General features: G+C 32.2%; 3 protein-coding genes across 3 annotated transcripts; all 3 read left to right on the top strand.

Moving 5' to 3' along the window:
- The first annotated feature begins 991 nt into the window (after positions 1 to 991).
- Positions 992 to 3,808, top strand: LOC111288384 (vacuolar protein sorting-associated protein 29). The gene is made up of 4 exons (XM_022879265.2): positions 992 to 1,151; positions 1,377 to 1,600; positions 2,411 to 2,548; positions 3,394 to 3,808. Exons 2-4 carry the CDS (start codon positions 1,469 to 1,471, stop codon positions 3,694 to 3,696), a joined length of 573 nt encoding a protein of 190 aa, XP_022735000.2. The 5' UTR covers positions 992 to 1,151; positions 1,377 to 1,468; the 3' UTR covers positions 3,697 to 3,808.
- Positions 3,809 to 3,944: 136 nt separating this feature from the next.
- Positions 3,945 to 5,019, top strand: LOC111289075 (uncharacterized). Its single transcript, XM_089760154.1, has one exon. It carries the CDS (start codon positions 4,197 to 4,199, stop codon positions 4,896 to 4,898), a length of 702 nt encoding a protein of 233 aa, XP_089616280.1. The 5' UTR covers positions 3,945 to 4,196; the 3' UTR covers positions 4,899 to 5,019.
- Positions 5,020 to 5,191: 172 nt separating this feature from the next.
- Positions 5,192 to 9,944, top strand: LOC111289076 (uncharacterized). The gene is made up of 2 exons (XM_089760279.1): positions 5,192 to 5,198; positions 6,374 to 9,944. Exons 1-2 carry the CDS (start codon positions 5,192 to 5,194, stop codon positions 7,279 to 7,281), a joined length of 915 nt encoding a protein of 304 aa, XP_089616405.1. The 3' UTR covers positions 7,282 to 9,944.
- Positions 9,945 to 19,202: the final 9,258 nt, after the last annotated feature.

Raw genomic sequence — 19,202 nt, forward strand, 5'->3', positions numbered from 1 at the left:
AAACTGGCCAATCTCTTGGAGTTGTTGGAGAACCATGCTTTTTGTTCTTCCTATGCTTTTCTACAAAGGAAATATAATAGAGGATTGCGTTATAAAAGAAAATCTATTTACGGTATTGTAGAATTCAGTAGTTTTTATACCTTTACGTAAATTTGATGAAACATGCCTGTTTCTCTCCTGGCGTGAGACTCCATATTGTTCATCCCTACAAGGCTTTGCTGCATCAAGAATGAAAATGACATGAGCGAATCATTCATGGTTAAAACAGTTCTTAAAAAACAATGGCAAATTTGTGATGCAGCGATTAACCTTTTGAAGATTTTGAAGGACCTGACTAAGTCTGCTGTGGAGCTGATGATGTAGAGGTCTTCTTGGAACGAGAATTTTGAATGGCACCAACTCCTATAGATATGAAACACCAAACATATTTACAATACGCGAAAACAGATTCATGTCCAAATCTACAATACTTTTAAATTGAAAATTTGACCGATAGAACTAGAAATGAGAGACAAACCTGTCAGTGGGTGAGCTGGTTGAGGTTGGGGTTTGTTGGGGTCTTGAGTTTTCTTACTAAAACAACTTCCCATTATTATCCAACTGATGAAAGCTGAACTTAGAAACCTTGGTTGAAGAAAGGCATTGGAAGCATGACTATAACATATATCGATGTTCTGTAAATGAACAATGAAAATAGCAGAGACAATCACCTAGTTAAAGCTGGCCTAGTGAAGTAAACCACGCAACATAGCTTAGTGGTACAATTAGTACATGTTCGAAGTGATTTAATTTTGAATAAAACAATAAAACAATGCTAGCGGTAATTTCAAAGCTTTAAAAGATGAGAGCAATCATATCTATCCTGTCAGAAACAGTCACTTGATATATCATAAACTTTGATTAATATAAAAAACGAATTATTACTCAACATAAGCTTACCTAATTATTTTGTGTCGGAAATATAATAAAAAACTTATTCTTGTCTTTCCAGACGGAAAAAGTTGTTCGGGATAAGGCAACCCACTATACGAAGTTCCAAACATCCCCAATAAGAAGAAAATTCCACAAACATTCCCGGTTTTTATTTTGACAACATCGACTTGACGCGACGAACTGGAAGGAATCAGTCTGGTTTTGTTTTCAGTTAATCGGTAATTAAAGATCCTTCCTTTAGAATTTCTTTATGATCTCTTCAATAGTTCCTATTCATTGACTTGGGATTTGTAGTTTATTGGACTATTTTTTTTTTCCTTTTCTGGGTTTAAAAGCTAATCGTTGCCATGTGAAAATTTCAAGTTTTCTTTTTTTTTTTTTTCTTATTATGGGTAGTCTTGTTTTATCAATAAATTGCTGAGAAAAGATCTGGGTTTACGCAGGTTTTGAGGATGATTGAGTATTGAGAGAGAAAAAGAAAGATTTTTTTAGAATTGAATTAAGGGAAGCTATTGACTTGGTTGGTAAGAGAAGGATGGTTTTGGTGTTAGCAATAGGGGACCTTCATATTCCTCACAGGGCACCTGATCTGCCTCCAAAGTTCAAGTCCATGCTTGTTCCTGGCAAGATTCAGCACATCATTTGCACTGGCAATCTCTGTATCAAAGTAATATTACCACTTTTTATTTTAGCCTTTTCTTTTTTCAGTTAATGATGTTAAGAATTCCCTTTTGTTCTATCTTATTATATTTATTTTTGAAAAGATTTTTGTTCTTGTTTATGCTATTGGGCTCCATTACATTACCAGTGGTGTCACAAAAGACAAATTAGGAGAAAGAACATAACTATGCCGTCTTGAGTGCCCTTATGTTGTGAGAACTACCAAATGATGTCTATGTTGAGGCCGGATGATGTAATAGGGATAGTGATACATTTAAGATTAACTACTGTAATTTTACAAAGTGTTGCGTCAGTTGGCCTTCTGTGCATCTATGCAGTTTGTAGTTTATAGTTTTAGCCTTAGTTTTATCTTATATAGATATGTGATAGATTGCTTATTATGAGCACCAGAGTCTAGTGGCCTTGTCTAATTACAGAACTAAGAAGGCATTAATGGACAAAGCACCTCGAATAGTTCCTTGGCTGGAAACTTATTCTGTTAAAATCTTTAGTAGTGGAAGCAGATTATCTATCAATGTCATAAATATTTTGTGCAATTCCATGAAGTCTACCAAATATAATTTCATTAACTCTGATTTACATTTTTTCGTTTTTATGTGGCATCAACTTAACCCATTTGCACGAGGATTGACGTTTTTATTCTGCCTGCTTTCAGGATGAAACTGCCATTTATCTATAAAATCTCAAATATTCAATTTAGCATTGTAGATTTGTTTCTAATATTTTCCTTGTAAGGCCTCTTTTGCAAGTGCCTGAGACTGAGTAAATTATTATTGTATTTGCTTTATATGAGCAGGAAATTCATGATTACTTCAAGAGTCTTTGTCCTGATTTGCATGTTACTCGAGGTGAATATGATGAAGATTCCCGTTATCCAGAGAACAAAACACTGACAATTGGTCAGTTCAAGCTTGGGATTTGCCATGGTCACCAGGTTTTATGTTCATCCCCTGTCTGTACTTTCATTTTTTGTTTGTACTAACCCTCCATTTGATGTAAAAGAATTTGACATCCCAATTTATTTTTTTGGTTTGGGAGTACTGTAATATATGATGAAGTTAGATCCTGATTTGCTGTATATGTAGTGGCAGCAGAGAATATATCTAGGTTCCAAGCTTTTTACATTTACAAGCATATTGAATTTCTTTTGTTTTTAACTTTTTACTTCTTTTTTATGAAGTGGACAATAATATTATATCCACTTGAGCATTTTTGTAATCATCATATGGTTGTATCAGTTTCCATCTATGGAGCGATAATAATGGGATGAAATGTGAAGAGCTTTTCATTGTTCCTTTGTTGATGTTATTTCATGTTTGATGCAAGAATAAACTAATGTTTGGGATTGAGGGGCAACTTAGGGTGTGAAGCTATTTTACTGTGTCATTGACTTGTCTCGGTTTTCCTTATAACGTCTGGTGTACATGCTTAACCAATAAGCTAAGTACTCTCTCAGCAGATATAAGGTTGGATCCAGTTGCTCCACGGGCATTCTGAGATGTGGGAACCTTTCCTAGCTAGTTTTAGATACCCTTCTCCATGTTAGATGCAGAATTCCACCCATTGCTTTCAATCTCCCTGTCAAAAAGAGAAAAAGGAATAAGCTTTAAACTAGGTTACATCCTCAGTTGGCCAGAGGAGATTATTCTGAATTTGTTTAATGACAAGCTTTTAGCGGTCTTTCCAACTTGTTGTAAATAGATCTTCGTATGATTATAACAACAGTCGGCAATCATTAATATTTCTTTTTGTTTTTGTTTTCTTTTTTACTTTCGACAGGTCATTCCGTGGGGGGATTTGGATTCACTAGCAATGCTACAAAGGCAATTGGATGTCGATATCCTTGTGACCGGACACACCCATCAGTTCAAAGCATACAAGCACGAGGGTGGTGTTGTCATAAATCCTGGCTCTGCCACTGGTGCATATAGTAGCTTCACATACGATGTGAACCCAAGCTTTGTGCTCATGGACATAGATGGCTTGCGTGTAGTGGTATATGTGTATGAACTCATCGATGGTGAAGTTAAGGTTGACAAAATTGATTTCAAGAAGACTGCCACCACTAGCTCAGCACATTAACCAATTCCCTTAGATATTTGCTTTTACCGTTGGACTTTGCCCTGCTCTATTTGAACCAATTGTGAATTCATCAGTGACAAACGCTTAAAGAATATAGTTCTTTTTTTTCCTATTTTCGTTTTTCCTTTTATATAATACTAGTTTTATAAATTAAACCCTTAAGATGTAAATTTTTATTAAAAAAACTATATTATATTTATGTATGTATAAAAAATTTTCAATGAAAATATAAGCATTTTTTAACTAGACAAATAATGATCATTTTAATTTCCTAAATAAAAAAAAAAAACCATGTTTAAAAAAATTTGTTGCATTAATTCTTTTAATAACTCAATTGCATCAATAATTTAATATTGACAAGTATTAAAACAAACAAGATTTACTATTCCTATTAGGTATAAGATTTGACTCTGCCGCCTTTGCCTTCTATAAGTACGACAGATGAAACTTACAATACAGATTGTTAGTGATTGTCTCAGAGCTTTCTCTCCAAAAGTTTCATGGCTTCCTTTTTTTACCAGTATGGTCACCTACGCCACCGTGTTTTCCAACCCCAGACTATACCAGAAACCCACCCACCTCCTAGTCTCGACCAGGTTGACTTAACCATCAGCATTCGTCTCACATTCGTTCCCCATGATTGCATAACCAACCAAATCGGCGACCTCAACATCAACCGTATCTTACAACAAGAAACTCTTCGTTTCGATCTCGACGTTTTGAAAAACCACGACCAGGTTCACCTAACTCTTGGTCCCGCTTTAACAAGACTCGGAGTCAACCCAATCTCTCGTTTTTCTGTCAATTTCGCCCATGAAATTATAGAACGTGGACTTGCATTTGGAAACTTGGCGTCCAACAGAGGGCGTAAAGTCTTGCCTTTACGTGCAGAGTTATGGGGAACACTTCTGGTACATGTAAGGGCTAATTCCATCAGAAGAGCTTTGACAGAATGGGCATCAGAGTTTCAAGCAAGAAACTATGGCATGGTTCCAGCTAACGAATCATCGGTTAAGAATATGCTGAAGAAGGTTTGCATGGAAATTGGAGACCAAGATTGCATGATATGTTTAGAGGAACTCAAGGTCGGATCAGATGTTTCTCGGATGCCTTGTTCTCATACTTTTCATGGCGATTGCATCGAAAAGTGGCTGAAGCAGAGCCATTATTGCCCTATTTGCCGATTTGAGATGCTAGCATAGAGGGAGTTAAGAGCTTTACATTTTTTTTTTTTCTCTTTTGTTTCTTATTGAAGATCAACTCCTAATTCTAGGATAAGTGGCTTTGGAAGAGTTTTTGTTATTAATTTTATTTTAATTATTTTATTAATTATTTTTATTTGTCTTAAGTAATTTTTTTTTACTTCTTTTTTACTTTTTACTTTCCAATTTTAAATTTAAAACAATGGCAAGAAAGTGAAACTGTTATGTTTTTAATTTTAATCAGATCTTATTTTTTATCTAATAATTCGATTTGATGATATCAAAATTTATACATGGAGAGTAATCCATTACAGGATTAAATTTTAATCAATCAATTTTGAAAATATGACTTAAAAATTTTTATGGTTGGTTTACGATTTTGGTTTTAGCAAGTACTTTGATGAAGTCAAATTTTAAAATTTATGAGGTAATAGCTAATTTAAAATTATCATTTATCAAATTCATAACTAACTAACAAAATAGTAATTACTTATTACTAATCTTATCAATATTTAAATTCTTATCCAATCAAAATAAATAATTTTTTATTGTATTAACAAATTATTTAATAAATATTTTTAAAAAAATTTCATTAATTTCATTGTAATATTGCAGTATCATGCAAGCATGCAGCTTGTAATATATCTACAGCAGAATAATTTTCACTAAGAGTTAGTTTAGCATTTGGGTTAGAAAAAGTTTGGGTTTAAAAAATGTGGTGAAAAAATTGTGCTTAAAAATTTTAAGTTTTTGATATTATTATTAAAAAATATTGTGAGTAATTAAAATATTTAAAAATATATAATAATAATAAAATATTATAAATATAAAAATAGTAAAGTGATTTTTTACTAAACATATTTTTTTCACTATAAAAGCATTTTTTTGATAAACTTTATTGCTCTAATTAAAAAAATAAATCTTTAAATTAAAAATAAAAATTTTTTTGGTTGTTTATCGTTGCATTTGAAATCAAAATAATTTTTAAATGCAAAAATTATTTTTAACAACAATATTAAATGATGCTTAAATATAATTTTTTTTTATTTGTGATATATATACATATATATATATATATGAATAATTTATTTTCATTGACACGCTGTCATGAAAAATTCAATGATCAAAACTTAATATATGAAAGTGGTTTCCAAAATTTATTATACATAAGTTATTTTTTATTAATTAAATAATATATTTTAATTATTATGTTTTTAACTTTAATTACATTTCCTAATTAAAACAACCAATTATTAAAAAAATTGATTGCGTTAGCATTTTTTAATCCCTTAATTTCAATAAATCAATATTGATATATATTAAAATTTATAGCATACAAGAAAATATATTATTATTATCTTAAAAAATTGTCTCCAAAGCAAGCCAAGGCAATAACTATTATAAAATTATTTTAAAAAAATTGTCTCCCATAATTTTCCTGTCCACATAGATATACTAAAATTTATTACTAATAGGATATACTAATCCTTTCACGAATAGGATTTTCCCTATTCGAATTCGATATAGGATTTCACTCCACCGCCGTTGCTCATTTAAATACTATTGTGAGTTCGCAACTTGCGATCACGATTCTGATTGTTTCAAACAGAAACTTTCTCTTCAAGTTTCTCCAATGGCTTCGGTTTCCTACCGCTGTAATGGCCTGTACCACGAAGTTTTTCAACCCAATACTATACCAGAACCCCATTACCCAGCTCCTCGTTTCGTCCAAATTGAAGTAACAATCACCCTCGATATCCTGATTGTCCGCCATGATTGCTTAATTGGCCGCTTCACCGAATACAGCAACAACTTCTCCCAAGAAACTCTTCGTTTCGATCTCCATGTTTTGAAAAACCAAGACCAGGCTAAGCAAATTCTTGGTCCCATGTTAACAAGACTTCGTATCAACCCAGAGTCTCTTACTTTTGACATTGTCATTGATGAGATTATCCGACATGGACTTAGAATCGGAAACTTGGCGTCCAACATGGGACGTAAAGTCTTGCCTTTACGTTTAGAGCTATGGGGAACAGTCGAAGAACACGTAAACAACGAGAGGTTTTTGGTCAGAAGAGCTTTGGAGGAATCAGCATTAGAGAGTAACTATGGCATGGTTCCAGCGAAGGAGTCATCGGTTAAGAAGATGCTGAAGAGGGTTAGAGTGGAAGATCGAGATGAACGTGAAAAGGGTGAAGAAAACATCAAGAAAAGGAAGGTGAAAGGCGAAGATTGCGTTATATGTTTGGAGGAAATCAAGGTTGGATCAGGTGCTTCTCGGATGCCTTGTTCTCATACTTTTCATGCTATCTGCATCGAAACATGGTTGAAGCAGAGCCATTATTGTCCTATTTGTCGATTTGAGATGCCAACTGAGAGTTAGGGGTTTCGTTTTTTATCTTTCTTGTCGTAGATAAACATCAAACCAATTCGAATTCTTGTATTATTTGTGAATGTCTTTCAAAAAAGATTTTGCTAGTAATTTGGTCTTAATTATTTTATGCTTCAAGTAGTAGCTAATTTTTATTTATTTTTAGAGTTTACTGTTTAGGTTTTTGTTTTTTCATAAGCAGTATTTCATTATCTAAAGAAACAGGACATAAGGATCTAATGGAAAGACTTGCTGAATTTTTTAAAAATTTGGATAAACAATTAAAACCAATGCCTAATAACTACCAAACTTTATAAATTCTTAGCATGCCATGTATGATAAATGCTTGATGTCCATACACCTCTCAGAAGAATAGCAGGGAAGTTTTCCCCGCCTGGAACGGTCAATACTCCAGCTAAGCTCTTCTTGCCAACTTCGAAACCTTCTACCAATGCCACACCTTTCTAGAACTAATCTCCAGGAGGTTACAGGAGAAGAAAACATGATCTCGATTCTCATCCTCAGCACTGCAGAAATAGCAAGTAGTTTTTGACAGTTGAATACCCCAACTTCTGATACGAGAGAGGGTACTTAATCTATCAAAAACAGCAAACCAAGTAACAAAACTAAGCTTTGGAAGAGAAGAGGAGTTCCCGACCAGGTTAAGCCAAGCCACTGAAACGTTTATCCTTGATCCAAACCCAAGTATCTGAAAGTGCAAACTTTCTAGACCTTGATGCAGACAACAACATCCTCTTCTGCATTAATTGTAAGATCAGTCAAAGCCTGATGTACATTCCTCAAGTCTGGAGAGGTGATGAGGGATCAAGTCCACTGTCCAATCTTCATTGAAGAGAACAGAAGCCACAGTTGCATTCTCAGCGATGGCAATCTGTGATGGAATGCCTCTGCCATAGGCAATAAGTGGACCAGTTTCAAACCTGTTGTAAAACAAGAAGTGTATTCTCTTCCCATCCCCAATTCTATGCTTCAAAAGCTTATTGCCTAAATTTCCCAATTTAAGGAGTTTCCTCCAATGCCAACTAGAATCTTGGGGGCAAGCAAGATGCCAGAAATTTATATCCCTCAAAGGACAGGCTTTTACCCAAGCTACCAAAAGAGAGCCAACTTGACTAAAAAGTAACCACGTGTTTAAGAAGGCATGCACCGTTCCATGATAGCATGTCTAATGCACTGTTTAGTTTAGTTGTGGCCTGTTTTTTATAGCAAGCAAGAAGGCAAGAAGCAACTTTAGCATACAACAAAATCCTTAACAGTGAAAATCATCCTTTTACTTTTAAATCTATTTGAAGAAGTTTCACGTCACATTAACACAAAATAAATTAAGATATTCTCTCAAAAGTCTCATGTATTTCTCTAAATAATACATTTTTTACTTCAAGTGCCTTCTTTTGCCATCTGGTATCAAAGCTGAATGCTCACAAGTCACCTGGAAAAATCTTTTTCATTCATCATATGCTTTATAATAAATTATTTATTAGGCTCTAAACATTCCTTTGAAATAAAGTAAAATCTTTTAGCATGTATGTTTTCATGGAGTTAATGTCTAAAGTGCATTCTTCCCAGCCATTGAGAGAGAGAAAAGCAAATGCTGATCTCAAAAGAAAACAGTGTACGATACCTCCGATGTCATATGAAATGAGAAAATGAGCAAAAAAGAGCATTTGTAGACTCCAAATTGATGCAGATACCACCCAAAGGAAAAGGGAAGCAGCCAAAATAGGGGGAAAGGAAAAATCACAAGTCCCCTGGGTCCATATACATTCTCAATGCAGGCAATGTTGGAGCAGTAGATGATAATTATGCAAGATAAAAATAAAAATACAGCAAGAAAAAGAGAGATTGAAGGCATTAGAGTATCTGCAAGCCTATGAAAATTGAAAGTGGAAAATCAAGAGAAACCACTATGAGCAAGATAGAAACCAAAAATGATGTTTCAGTTTACCAATGTACTTGTCAGTGGATGGGGAAGGTACAAGGGAAGGGGAAGACAGTAGAGAGCCCCTGACTATGTCACATGAACAAGTGTGGAAGAGATGGTTTCATCAAACAGCATTGAATAACATAAAAGGATGAACTAGTTTACATGTTACTAGAAAAGCCTGCCTATCCATGAAATTAGCCTTCAACAATATTTCCTGCTAACCAGTGTCAACTATCAGCCAGAGTTCCCCCAAACACTTCAGTGGGGCAAAATTTTCCTCGGTAAGGGTCTTAAAACAGCCCTAGTGAAGTGGTCAGGGGAACTCCAGGGAACAGCTGACATTCCCTTTCTCATCTTACAGTTTCTTGGTATATTAATGCACAGAAGGTTCACTGTATAAATAGGCAAGGCTCACTAAGCTTAGATATTGACAATGACACAGTTCGAAAGGGTGATCTATTGTTGGAAGTGAGTGAAATTCACAGCTTTAATGCTGCTGGAATTGAACCTGGTCAATATTTGAGGGAAAATGAAGGGCATAAAACAAGAGTAGCTAGAGGACAGAAAGATTTCTGGATTTCTCCAACTCTTTCATCTATAAGGCCTATCCTTTTCAACTTTTTCTTTTCACTTTTCAGAACGAAAAAAACTTTTTTCAAGTATAGCAGACCATACCTCATGCTTGGCAACATTAATTTGTGTTATTTCCTGCACTTTGAAGATTAAGTCATTAAGAAGTAGCTATAGGTTATAAGCTTGAAAAATAAGATCCGTTTTACAGATTTGAGATATTGAGAGGAGATAAGAAGTTCGGTCAGGTTTGTTTATTTTAGTGAAATCTCCAGTAGCATCTGGCCCACATAAAAATCCTGTTCCGGTTGGGTTTATACACCTGATTCTGGTTAGGATTAAGCCCAAAAGGAAGGGCTGGAAAAAGAGATTCAGTGAAAAAGATGGAAGAATGTACAGCAACAGGCAAGTGACACCACATGTTTTCTTTACCTCCCATTTATCCCATTGTTGCGTCTAGGTTCATTTGCCAGAGACTTCTATATTTGTGAATGAAATAAATGTAGCACAGACCGGGTAAATAGTGTGATTATTTGGCAGTACCTTACCAAGCAACCAAACAAAGTTGAAGTGATCTTTCATCGCATGATCTCTAGAGTTAGGCTTAAGAACTTTATTAAGGAACTTTGAAACTAATGGATGATTATCAATGTTTGGAAGAACTCCTAATGTCATTTGTTGTTTATATTCTGAAAGGAAAGACAGCTAGCTGATACTAATAGTAAAACTAAATGTGATTCATCTGAAATACTACAGCAAGGAATTCTGTTAAAAACAAAGCTAATTGGCACAAAAGAAGATGACAAAGTTATCTGATATACACATTGGTACTGGAATTCCCGTCAGACCCCAACTCTTTATTTTAAACATTATCAATCATATTGGTCCAACAAAAAACTCCTTCTCTAATATATGAACGATTAATCTAAACCAATCTTCCTTTTTGTGTTGGATCTTGCCCTGGTGCAATTTAACTGATTAGCAAGAAAGGTCTTTTTTTAAAAGCTTTGTGTGCATCAAGGAAACCTCATTCTCCAGATGCCAACCTTCTTTTTTATATTAAAGGGCTATAAAATCTCCACCCATTTTCTTTGGAGAAGTAAGAAAGAAACAGTCTCTACTTTCATCTTGTCAAGAGGCAAAGCTGAAATGATTCTATGACAATAGCCTAACCTTACTAGAATACCTATAAAGGATTGCCAACTAGCCATGAAATTATGCTTAATGATAGAACTGATAAAAAAAGCATAATTTCCTGCCAATTTAAAGTAGCTAGGTTGTTTACTTACCACGCAAACAAAAAACCAGTTACTGCGATCTCGATTAACATGCCCATACCATGCTGCTTGAATGCTAGCTATCTCATATCAAATCTAGCAGCGGCAAGCCATTTGAATCACCATTATAAATAAATGCAGAAAGAAGCACATTTTTGGCATTCTAATTAACCTTTTTTCCATTGGCTTTAGAGCTGTTTCCGATCCAAGGAAAGCAGTAGTTAAGTTTTTCTCAGTCAACTTTCACATTCCATGGAAGATTGAAGATATTGCATCCATAATTGTCTACAATGAAGAGAACAGAAGCACTCAATGAATTCTTGTTAAACAGTGGTTATTCATTTTACAGTGCTGTAATTTATATTTTAACTACATATAAGACTAGTTAGTTTCTGACACAGCAACCCGATGACAAATCCATTTCTTTATGTGTTTTAGCCTGTGGTTTCTACCAAAATTGAAATAATTGCTTTCCTCTAATTTGTTTTGTTCTAATCTTCTTCCTTCTAGTATTAAATTATGTCAGGACTATCTGCAAAAAAAACTTCAGTTGGGAGTTACCCTTAGTTTTGAAGGAGCACCTTCAAACAGATATCAGCTTGCTTCACGTGGAAACATCTGCAGACTCACCTCAAATGTTGCGTGAGACTTGCAATTAGTCTCAGTATTGCTGGTTTTTGGTTTGATTCAAGTGGGAGATATGTGCCAGGATAATTCCTCTAGGCAAAATGAATCTAGGCACGATAACAGGCCAGATGGATCCTTAGGAAGGAATTTGAGGTCAAATGTCACATAAAATTCTGTCCATACTTTTAGTCTCTATCCAGCATTTTCACCCGCATAAAATCGGAGCGGCTATTAATTGAAATCTAGTATTCACAATGAAGCTTTTCTGATTGTCATCTCAAAAACATACATATAGACAACTTCTAATTAAAGATAGTTTGGACTATTAACGACACATATATCCAAGTCGATTAAGGGCAATCTCAGGAATCCTTTTGCTGATTTACCTTTGTATAACACTTTTTGAACTATGAGAAGGATAGAAGAGAAAGCAAGATAGAAGTGTAGAAAAGGTGTGGGGAGAGCTCAAGCCCACTGACCTCAAGAATATTCTCTACCTCAGCATCTCTAGTTCCCAATGCCCACAATTCTGACTAGATTCAATTTCAGAAACTTCCCATGTGTGGAATTTGTTTCATATCTAACGCCCCCCAACCGGCCAAAAGGCCACAATTACTGAATTACATGCACATAGAGCCTTCACTATAAATAGGTAGGCTGGCTTTCTATTTCCTAAACATCTATCGACAAAGAAGAAATAGAGAGTCAGCTGTCTTCTGGAGTTCCCCTGATCACTTCATTGGGGGCTGATCTTCTTCGACCGTTAATAGTAGTAAGGTCCCTGACCTAATGAAGTGCTTGGGGGAGCTCTGGCTGGCGCCTGACAATGATTTGGAAAGACAATGTTGCCAGGTGATTCTATTGATCTTCAGCTTCAAGTTACTCTACAGATTACAGTAATAAGAACTTCCTTGAGATGATCATGAAGGCAGCCAGAAGGCCGGTTTATTTCTCTTTCTCTATCAATATAATTGCAGTGCCATAGCTGCAATGCATTCCAAAATAAACAGTCAAGAATGAGATATTACTTGTTCAAAACCTGAATGCCTCTATATTTGATACATTCTTATCATTTCAGAGAAGAACCCAATAGAGGCTTGCTAGGGCTTGTAGTTAGTATTGAATGTTCCCTAGTTTGTTTCTCCAAAACTTTGTTTCTATAAAGAATGATCATCAGTTTGCTAATAACTGAAATGTTACTTTGGTCATATCAATCAAGATATGGTTTAGAAATACTGCATTTTCTTTTGATTAAAAGTAGACCTAATATTATATATTTATGTAAACAATTTTTTGGATATGGTCGTAGACACCTAATTTAATTTGGGATCTAAATCGATTGGGTCTGATTTAATTTCATGAGCAAAGGCTCAAATTAATTGAGCTCAAATTTGATCCAAACTTGATCAAAATTGTGTTTTTACTTTATTTCTCTCTTTATATGTTTATTTATCTTTTTTATTTTATTACTTATTTTATTTTGATTATTTGTTATTTATCTTTAATTATATTTCTTTATATTTATCTAATTTTTTAAAATTTATTTGTTTATTTTAAAAAAAAGATAATTAAAAAAAAAGAATGAATAGCCATAAATTAAAAAAGAGTGACCGGTGATAATATAATTTTATCATGATTAAATTTGAAGTTAAACTTTTTAAAAATAAAATTTTTTTTATAATCCTAATTTTTAAAGTTGGAATCAATATGAAATTCTCTTTATTGTACCTTATAAATAGACCTTTAAATCACAGAATAAAAAGACATAACAATTAGAGAGAAATTGGAAAAAAAATAAAGAAAAAAGTAAGAGCAAGAGTTTGACAATAATTGAACACGACATTTCGACGTAATTACCAAGATTTTGGCGATCAATCTTAGAATCCGGCAACCCACACCTAAATTCATCGAGCCGTTTCCTAATCCTTTCTATCCAGTTTCGTGCTTGCAACCGAGCTCTACTTTAACCACCAAGTCGAGTCATGGTGTTTTGGTATTGTTTTCTTTTTCTTTTCTGTATTTTATTTATTTATTTATTTATGAGTTCTGTTTATTTAATTATTATTTATTTATTTGTGATATATTTCATTTGATTTTTTTTAATTTTAGAAAAATTGTTAAAGGAGTTAATTTTAAATTATAACAAATATAAAATAAAATTTTAATAAGATTTTGAAAATAAATAATAATTATCCAATAATAAATTTTAAAAATTACAAATGGTTAATTTCTAGAAAATTTCTAGTTGAGAAATTTTTTTTTTCTAAATTTGACTCAAATGAAAGAAAAATTTAGATAACATTTCAATAACAATAATTAATATTTATTTTCAAATTTAAATAAAAAATATAAATAAATTTAATAAAATTCTTGGAAATGACTTAACAATTATTCCAATGATGAGATTCTTAAAATTTTCAAATGATAAATTTTTAAAGAAATCTCTAAGTGAGGAATTTTTTTAAATTTAACTTAAATGGTGAAATAATTTATATGAAATTTCAATAAAAGTAATTTTATTTTTTTTAAAAATTAAAAATTAAAAATATGACTTTAAAAAATCTTGGTGTTAAAATATATGATGATTATCCAAAGATAAAATGTTAAGAAAAATCACAAATTGTTGAATTTTCATAAGATTTCTAAGTAATTTATTTTTAAAATTCAACCAAAATAGTAGAAGTATTTAGATAAGACTTCAAAAAAATAATTGTTATATTATTTTTTTTAAAAGATAAATGATGAATAAATGGAGACTAAATTTTAGGAAAGATATTTCTAAATTAGGTCCAAATTGTAAAAAATTTAGAAATGAAACTTGTAAAAATAAAATAAATTTTGAGGATAAAATTCTTAATAATTGCAAAATGAATGATTATCTAAGATATTTTTAGGTAAGAAATATTTCTAATTTTGGCCCAAATGGTGGAAAAATCATATATTTTTTCAATAAAAAATTAAAAAAAAAATGATTAAGTTAATTTCCGACAATAGAGTATTTTTAAGAAAACAAATGAGATTTTTTAATACTCTTAAGGTGAGAAAGTATTTTTAAGGATTATGCCAGATCAATGGAGAAGTCTTGAAAATTATTTCTAATATGTAAACATTAAAGTAAAAACTGTTAGAACCAAGATGATTATTAAGATGGGTATTGTGGGGGCGCTATAACTTTCTTTACACATAACTAAATTTCTAAATTTAGTTTTGAAATTCATACTAGAACATATATTTTTACGGATCCTTACTTAAGTTTAGGATATCCTTAAGATGATAGATTCATTAGGTGGCTAATCACACCTTAAAAAAGATTGGTGGTGACTTTTTAGGTTATGTCTAGCTATAAATTTACGAATTTATACGTTATGACAGTTTGACGACTCCACTGAGGACATAGAGAGTCAGTCCATTATTTAATTTTAAATTATCCTAACTTTTGGTTTGGTTGATCTTAAATTATTGATTATTCTTTGTTGGCATTTACTTTATTCTTTCACTTGGTAGAATTTTGAATAAAGATATATGTGTTTCTTCACACACATTATCATATGTATATGCATCACATGAGCTTTATACCCAAGCTCCATCCCTTTTAAGAGGGAGTAAAGTATTTACGCTATCTGAGATAATAATATCTGCAATGGTTAATGAAATACTTTCACTCAAATTGAATCTTTTTCGTTGGTAGCCTGTGATGGGTGTGGATTGAGATTGTCTTATTAGTCTGTGATAGACAATGATGTAAGGGACAATTTGGGAACTTGTAGAGTTAATCCCAAACCACATATAATAAGTCATAATGGACTTAACCTATAGGTAAAGCCATGTTCTTCCTTTTTGTAAAAATGATCCAAAATTAAGTTGTATACCTTTTGTTATACATGAGTTGTGCATTAACCTATTTATCTTTTTCTTTTTTCGTATTGGATGCTTACTTTGTTCTTATTTGGTACTCTCTGTTTATAAGAGTCATATGTAGGTTCATAGTTGTTTTACTTGTTTGTTTATCTATTTTCATTCATTTTATGCATCACATTAATTTATGAAGCATCATCATTCACGTAATGCATCCATTATAATATTACATAATATAGAAATATTTTACTTTATCTGGGGTAGTAGTTTAGTAAAAATAAGTGATCAATTAGAAGTGCAGATCCAAGCCTTGGAACTCATCCAAGAAAAATTGAGGCATGACTTACGAGAGGTGAAAACAAACTTGCCAAGTAAGTGAAAGGGGTTAAAAATCTTAAAGTGACCCATTCTCAAAAGTCCTTACCAATTCATGTGTACATTAAGCAACCAATTTGCCAAGATCAAAATGTCTCTCAAAATACCGATGCTGGTCTAAGTCGTGCCAATGCATCCAATGGTTTAAGAAAAGATCAAGTCAAAAAAGAGATAAAGCTTTCTAACTTCGTGCCAACCCCACATATTAGCCTATTCCCAAATCCTTATCCTCAACCTCAACAATCTTTTTTGACACCATAAATAGAACTTGATCACATTCAACCCTTACAGATTGGCCCAAACCCATACTATGGCCTAGTTATGAATAATGCTTATCAGCCTATTCAACAATCAAATTTTCCAATGAACCCTTAATCATATATACCCATTTCTATTCCAAGACTACACCTATAAGTCCACTTATGGCTTAACCCAAGAAATCATTGAGTAAGAAAAAAGAGAGAGCTATCATTGATCAAATCTTTGTGACATACAATGAGCTATTCTCATAAATTTTTCAAAATCTTTTGATCGCACTAGTTCTTTTAAAACCATTAGAATCTCTTTATCTTAAATAGTATAATGCTGAAGCTTGGTGTGATTATCACTATAGGAATACAAATAATTCGATAGAAAATTACCTTACCTTCAAACACAAGGTGCAAAGTTTATTCAAATTTGGCTTATTGAGTTTTAAGAAAGATGAAAAACCCAAGATTGTTGAGAGGTCATTACCTAATCATAATGGTTGAATTTATTTATGGTAGTACAATAATCTTAAAGTTGAAATATAAGACCAAGCAATAGATTTTAGGATTTTTAGGAATATTTTGGATATTTTGTTAAAACAATTTTTTAATTTTTAATTCAAGATTTTTTTTTCTTTTTTCTCTTTCTTATTATGTGTGATAACACTCAATGTATCCATTCATTCATATAAATCTTTTTTGTTTGCACACATTTATAGTTAGACATCATCCTAATTTGATAATTATGGTAGTAAAGGTTCAAGTGCTTGATTGTCAAGATAATTTATTCATTGAGCTAGAACAACATAGTTGAATTGAGAAAATGGAGAAAGCTCAAGATGAAATAAGAAAAGATCTAGCACAGATAATAAAAATGTTGGGAAATTTGAAAAAAGTGGAAAAAGCTCGCATACAAAAATCTCAAAGAGCACAATCACAGTAAGCACCACTTTTTAGGGCATACTCTTATCCCAGAATACTATCAAGAGCTGCACCAATTTTAATTCTTGATGATCTTGAAAAGTCAAAATAATTGAAAAAAAGATCATTTGAAACAGTAAAAAATTTAAGTTCTAAAAAGAATATAGATCTCATAAAAGAGAGGCTTCGAGCTATTAAAGAAATCAATTTTTATGGATCTATGGACGTATTTGAGCTTTGCCTGTACCAAATGTTATTATTATGCCCAAGTTCAAGGTCCCTAAATTTAAAAAATATGATGGGACTAAATGCCTAATGACATATGTCATTGTGTATTGCAAAAAGATGTCTACCTATGCTCGTGATTACAAGCTTTTGATTTATAGATTCCAAGACAATCTTACGAGGTCCGCTATTAGGTGATATGCTTAGTTGGATAGAACTCGCCTCACTTTATGGAAAGAATTGATTAAGGCATTTGTAACCCAATACAAGCATATTGTAGAGTTGGCTTCTGATCGGTTGTCTTTACAAAGCATGAAAAAGTAAAATGTTGAGGCTTCAGAGAATCTGCTTAAAAGTGAAGAGATGTTGCTGCCCAAGTTTAACAACCTCTAATAAAAAAAATTACAATTCTATTTGTCAACACTCTTAAAGTTTCATATTATGAGAAGATAATTGAAAATACAACTAAGGATTTTGTTACATGGTCATATCTGGATAGATAATAGAGAATGTCATAAAAAATGAAAAATTTAAAGAGAATAATATAGCTAGTATAAAGGAAGTTAATGCACTTAGAATGGAAAGAGGAAATGTTCAAGCTGTGATTTATAAAGGCGAACAAGCTAAAGACTTTACCCAATACCATATTTACCAGCCTTGTTATCCTGCCATAAATAACTTTTTTTAGAATCCTTACTTTCACCAGCCAGCACAACAATGAATTCTTTATACAAGTCCTTATCTTTCATCTACTATTCCATCATTAAACAATAAAAAGAGATCAAGAAATATTTTTTAAAAAATTTTAATTTTGATTTATGATCTTTTATCTCTATTGGTAAAGTACTAGTACCTCATCCCAGTTCTTTTAAAAATAATTTTTAATCCATCAGCGAAGAGTTATGATCCAAACAGTAAATGTGATTATCATATGGGGGCAATTAAGCATTCAATTGAGAAATATAGGTAGTTAAAAGAGAAGATTGAAAGTCTCATTCATAATGGCACTTTGACCCAAGCACTTTTTAAGTAATGAAAATTTGCTTTGTCATAGATTGATGTCTTGAACATGTATTGTGGGAAAATTTTAAAAGTTTGTAATAAGTTTTTATTTTTTTCAATATTACATAATTAATTTTTCAAATACATGTGAAAAATCTCAAAAAATTTTAGTGATTACTGTTAAGAATGAGCATCATGAGTCATTACCCTGAACATTTCATTCTTTTTAATTGGATGATTAAGAACCTTGAAAATCTTTAGCAATGAAAGCTTCACTCCACTTTACTATGATGAACCTAAAAAATCATTAATTTTCATTTGGGCTATGAGCAATTAGATGGTTATTTAATTTGTAAATCTTTTAATGCACTTTCCTAAGCTTTTGAATTTCGATGATTTAATGAGTATCAAGGCTATTTCAAACTCTTCACCACCCAAATCCCAAATTCGCACAAGCCATATTTTTTCAAGTTGTTCAGCATGTTGATTTATGCAACATTTTTCTCTTTGTCAGTCTTTCATCAAGTGATCTTCTGACTTCATCTTGGGACAAATCTACTGAAAAAGCTAAACTTACTTAATGTCCTAAATAACTTTTTTTTTTATTGTTTTGATTGATGAACATTCGAATGGATTATGAAAAAGAAGACTATTAAGCATTACTTGAGTAAAAAAATGAAAAAATGCATTATGAATATGAGTAAAAAAAAGTAAAAAAAAATATGATTATGATATCATGCATGTGAGACATTTAAATGAAGCTAAAATCAATGAGACAAAAAGTTATCTCTTGAGAATTATTTTTCAATGGAAGTATCCATACTTGAAATGAGAAATGGCTATCTTCTCAAATTCTTTTCATGAAAAAAAATCCTTTTGCTACCCGTT

This window comes from Durio zibethinus, chromosome 4 (genome assembly GCF_047325235.1).
Source record: "Durio zibethinus cultivar Kanyao isolate XHJ-2024 chromosome 4, ASM4732523v1, whole genome shotgun sequence".
Taxonomy (NCBI): Eukaryota; Viridiplantae; Streptophyta; class Magnoliopsida; order Malvales; family Malvaceae; genus Durio; species Durio zibethinus.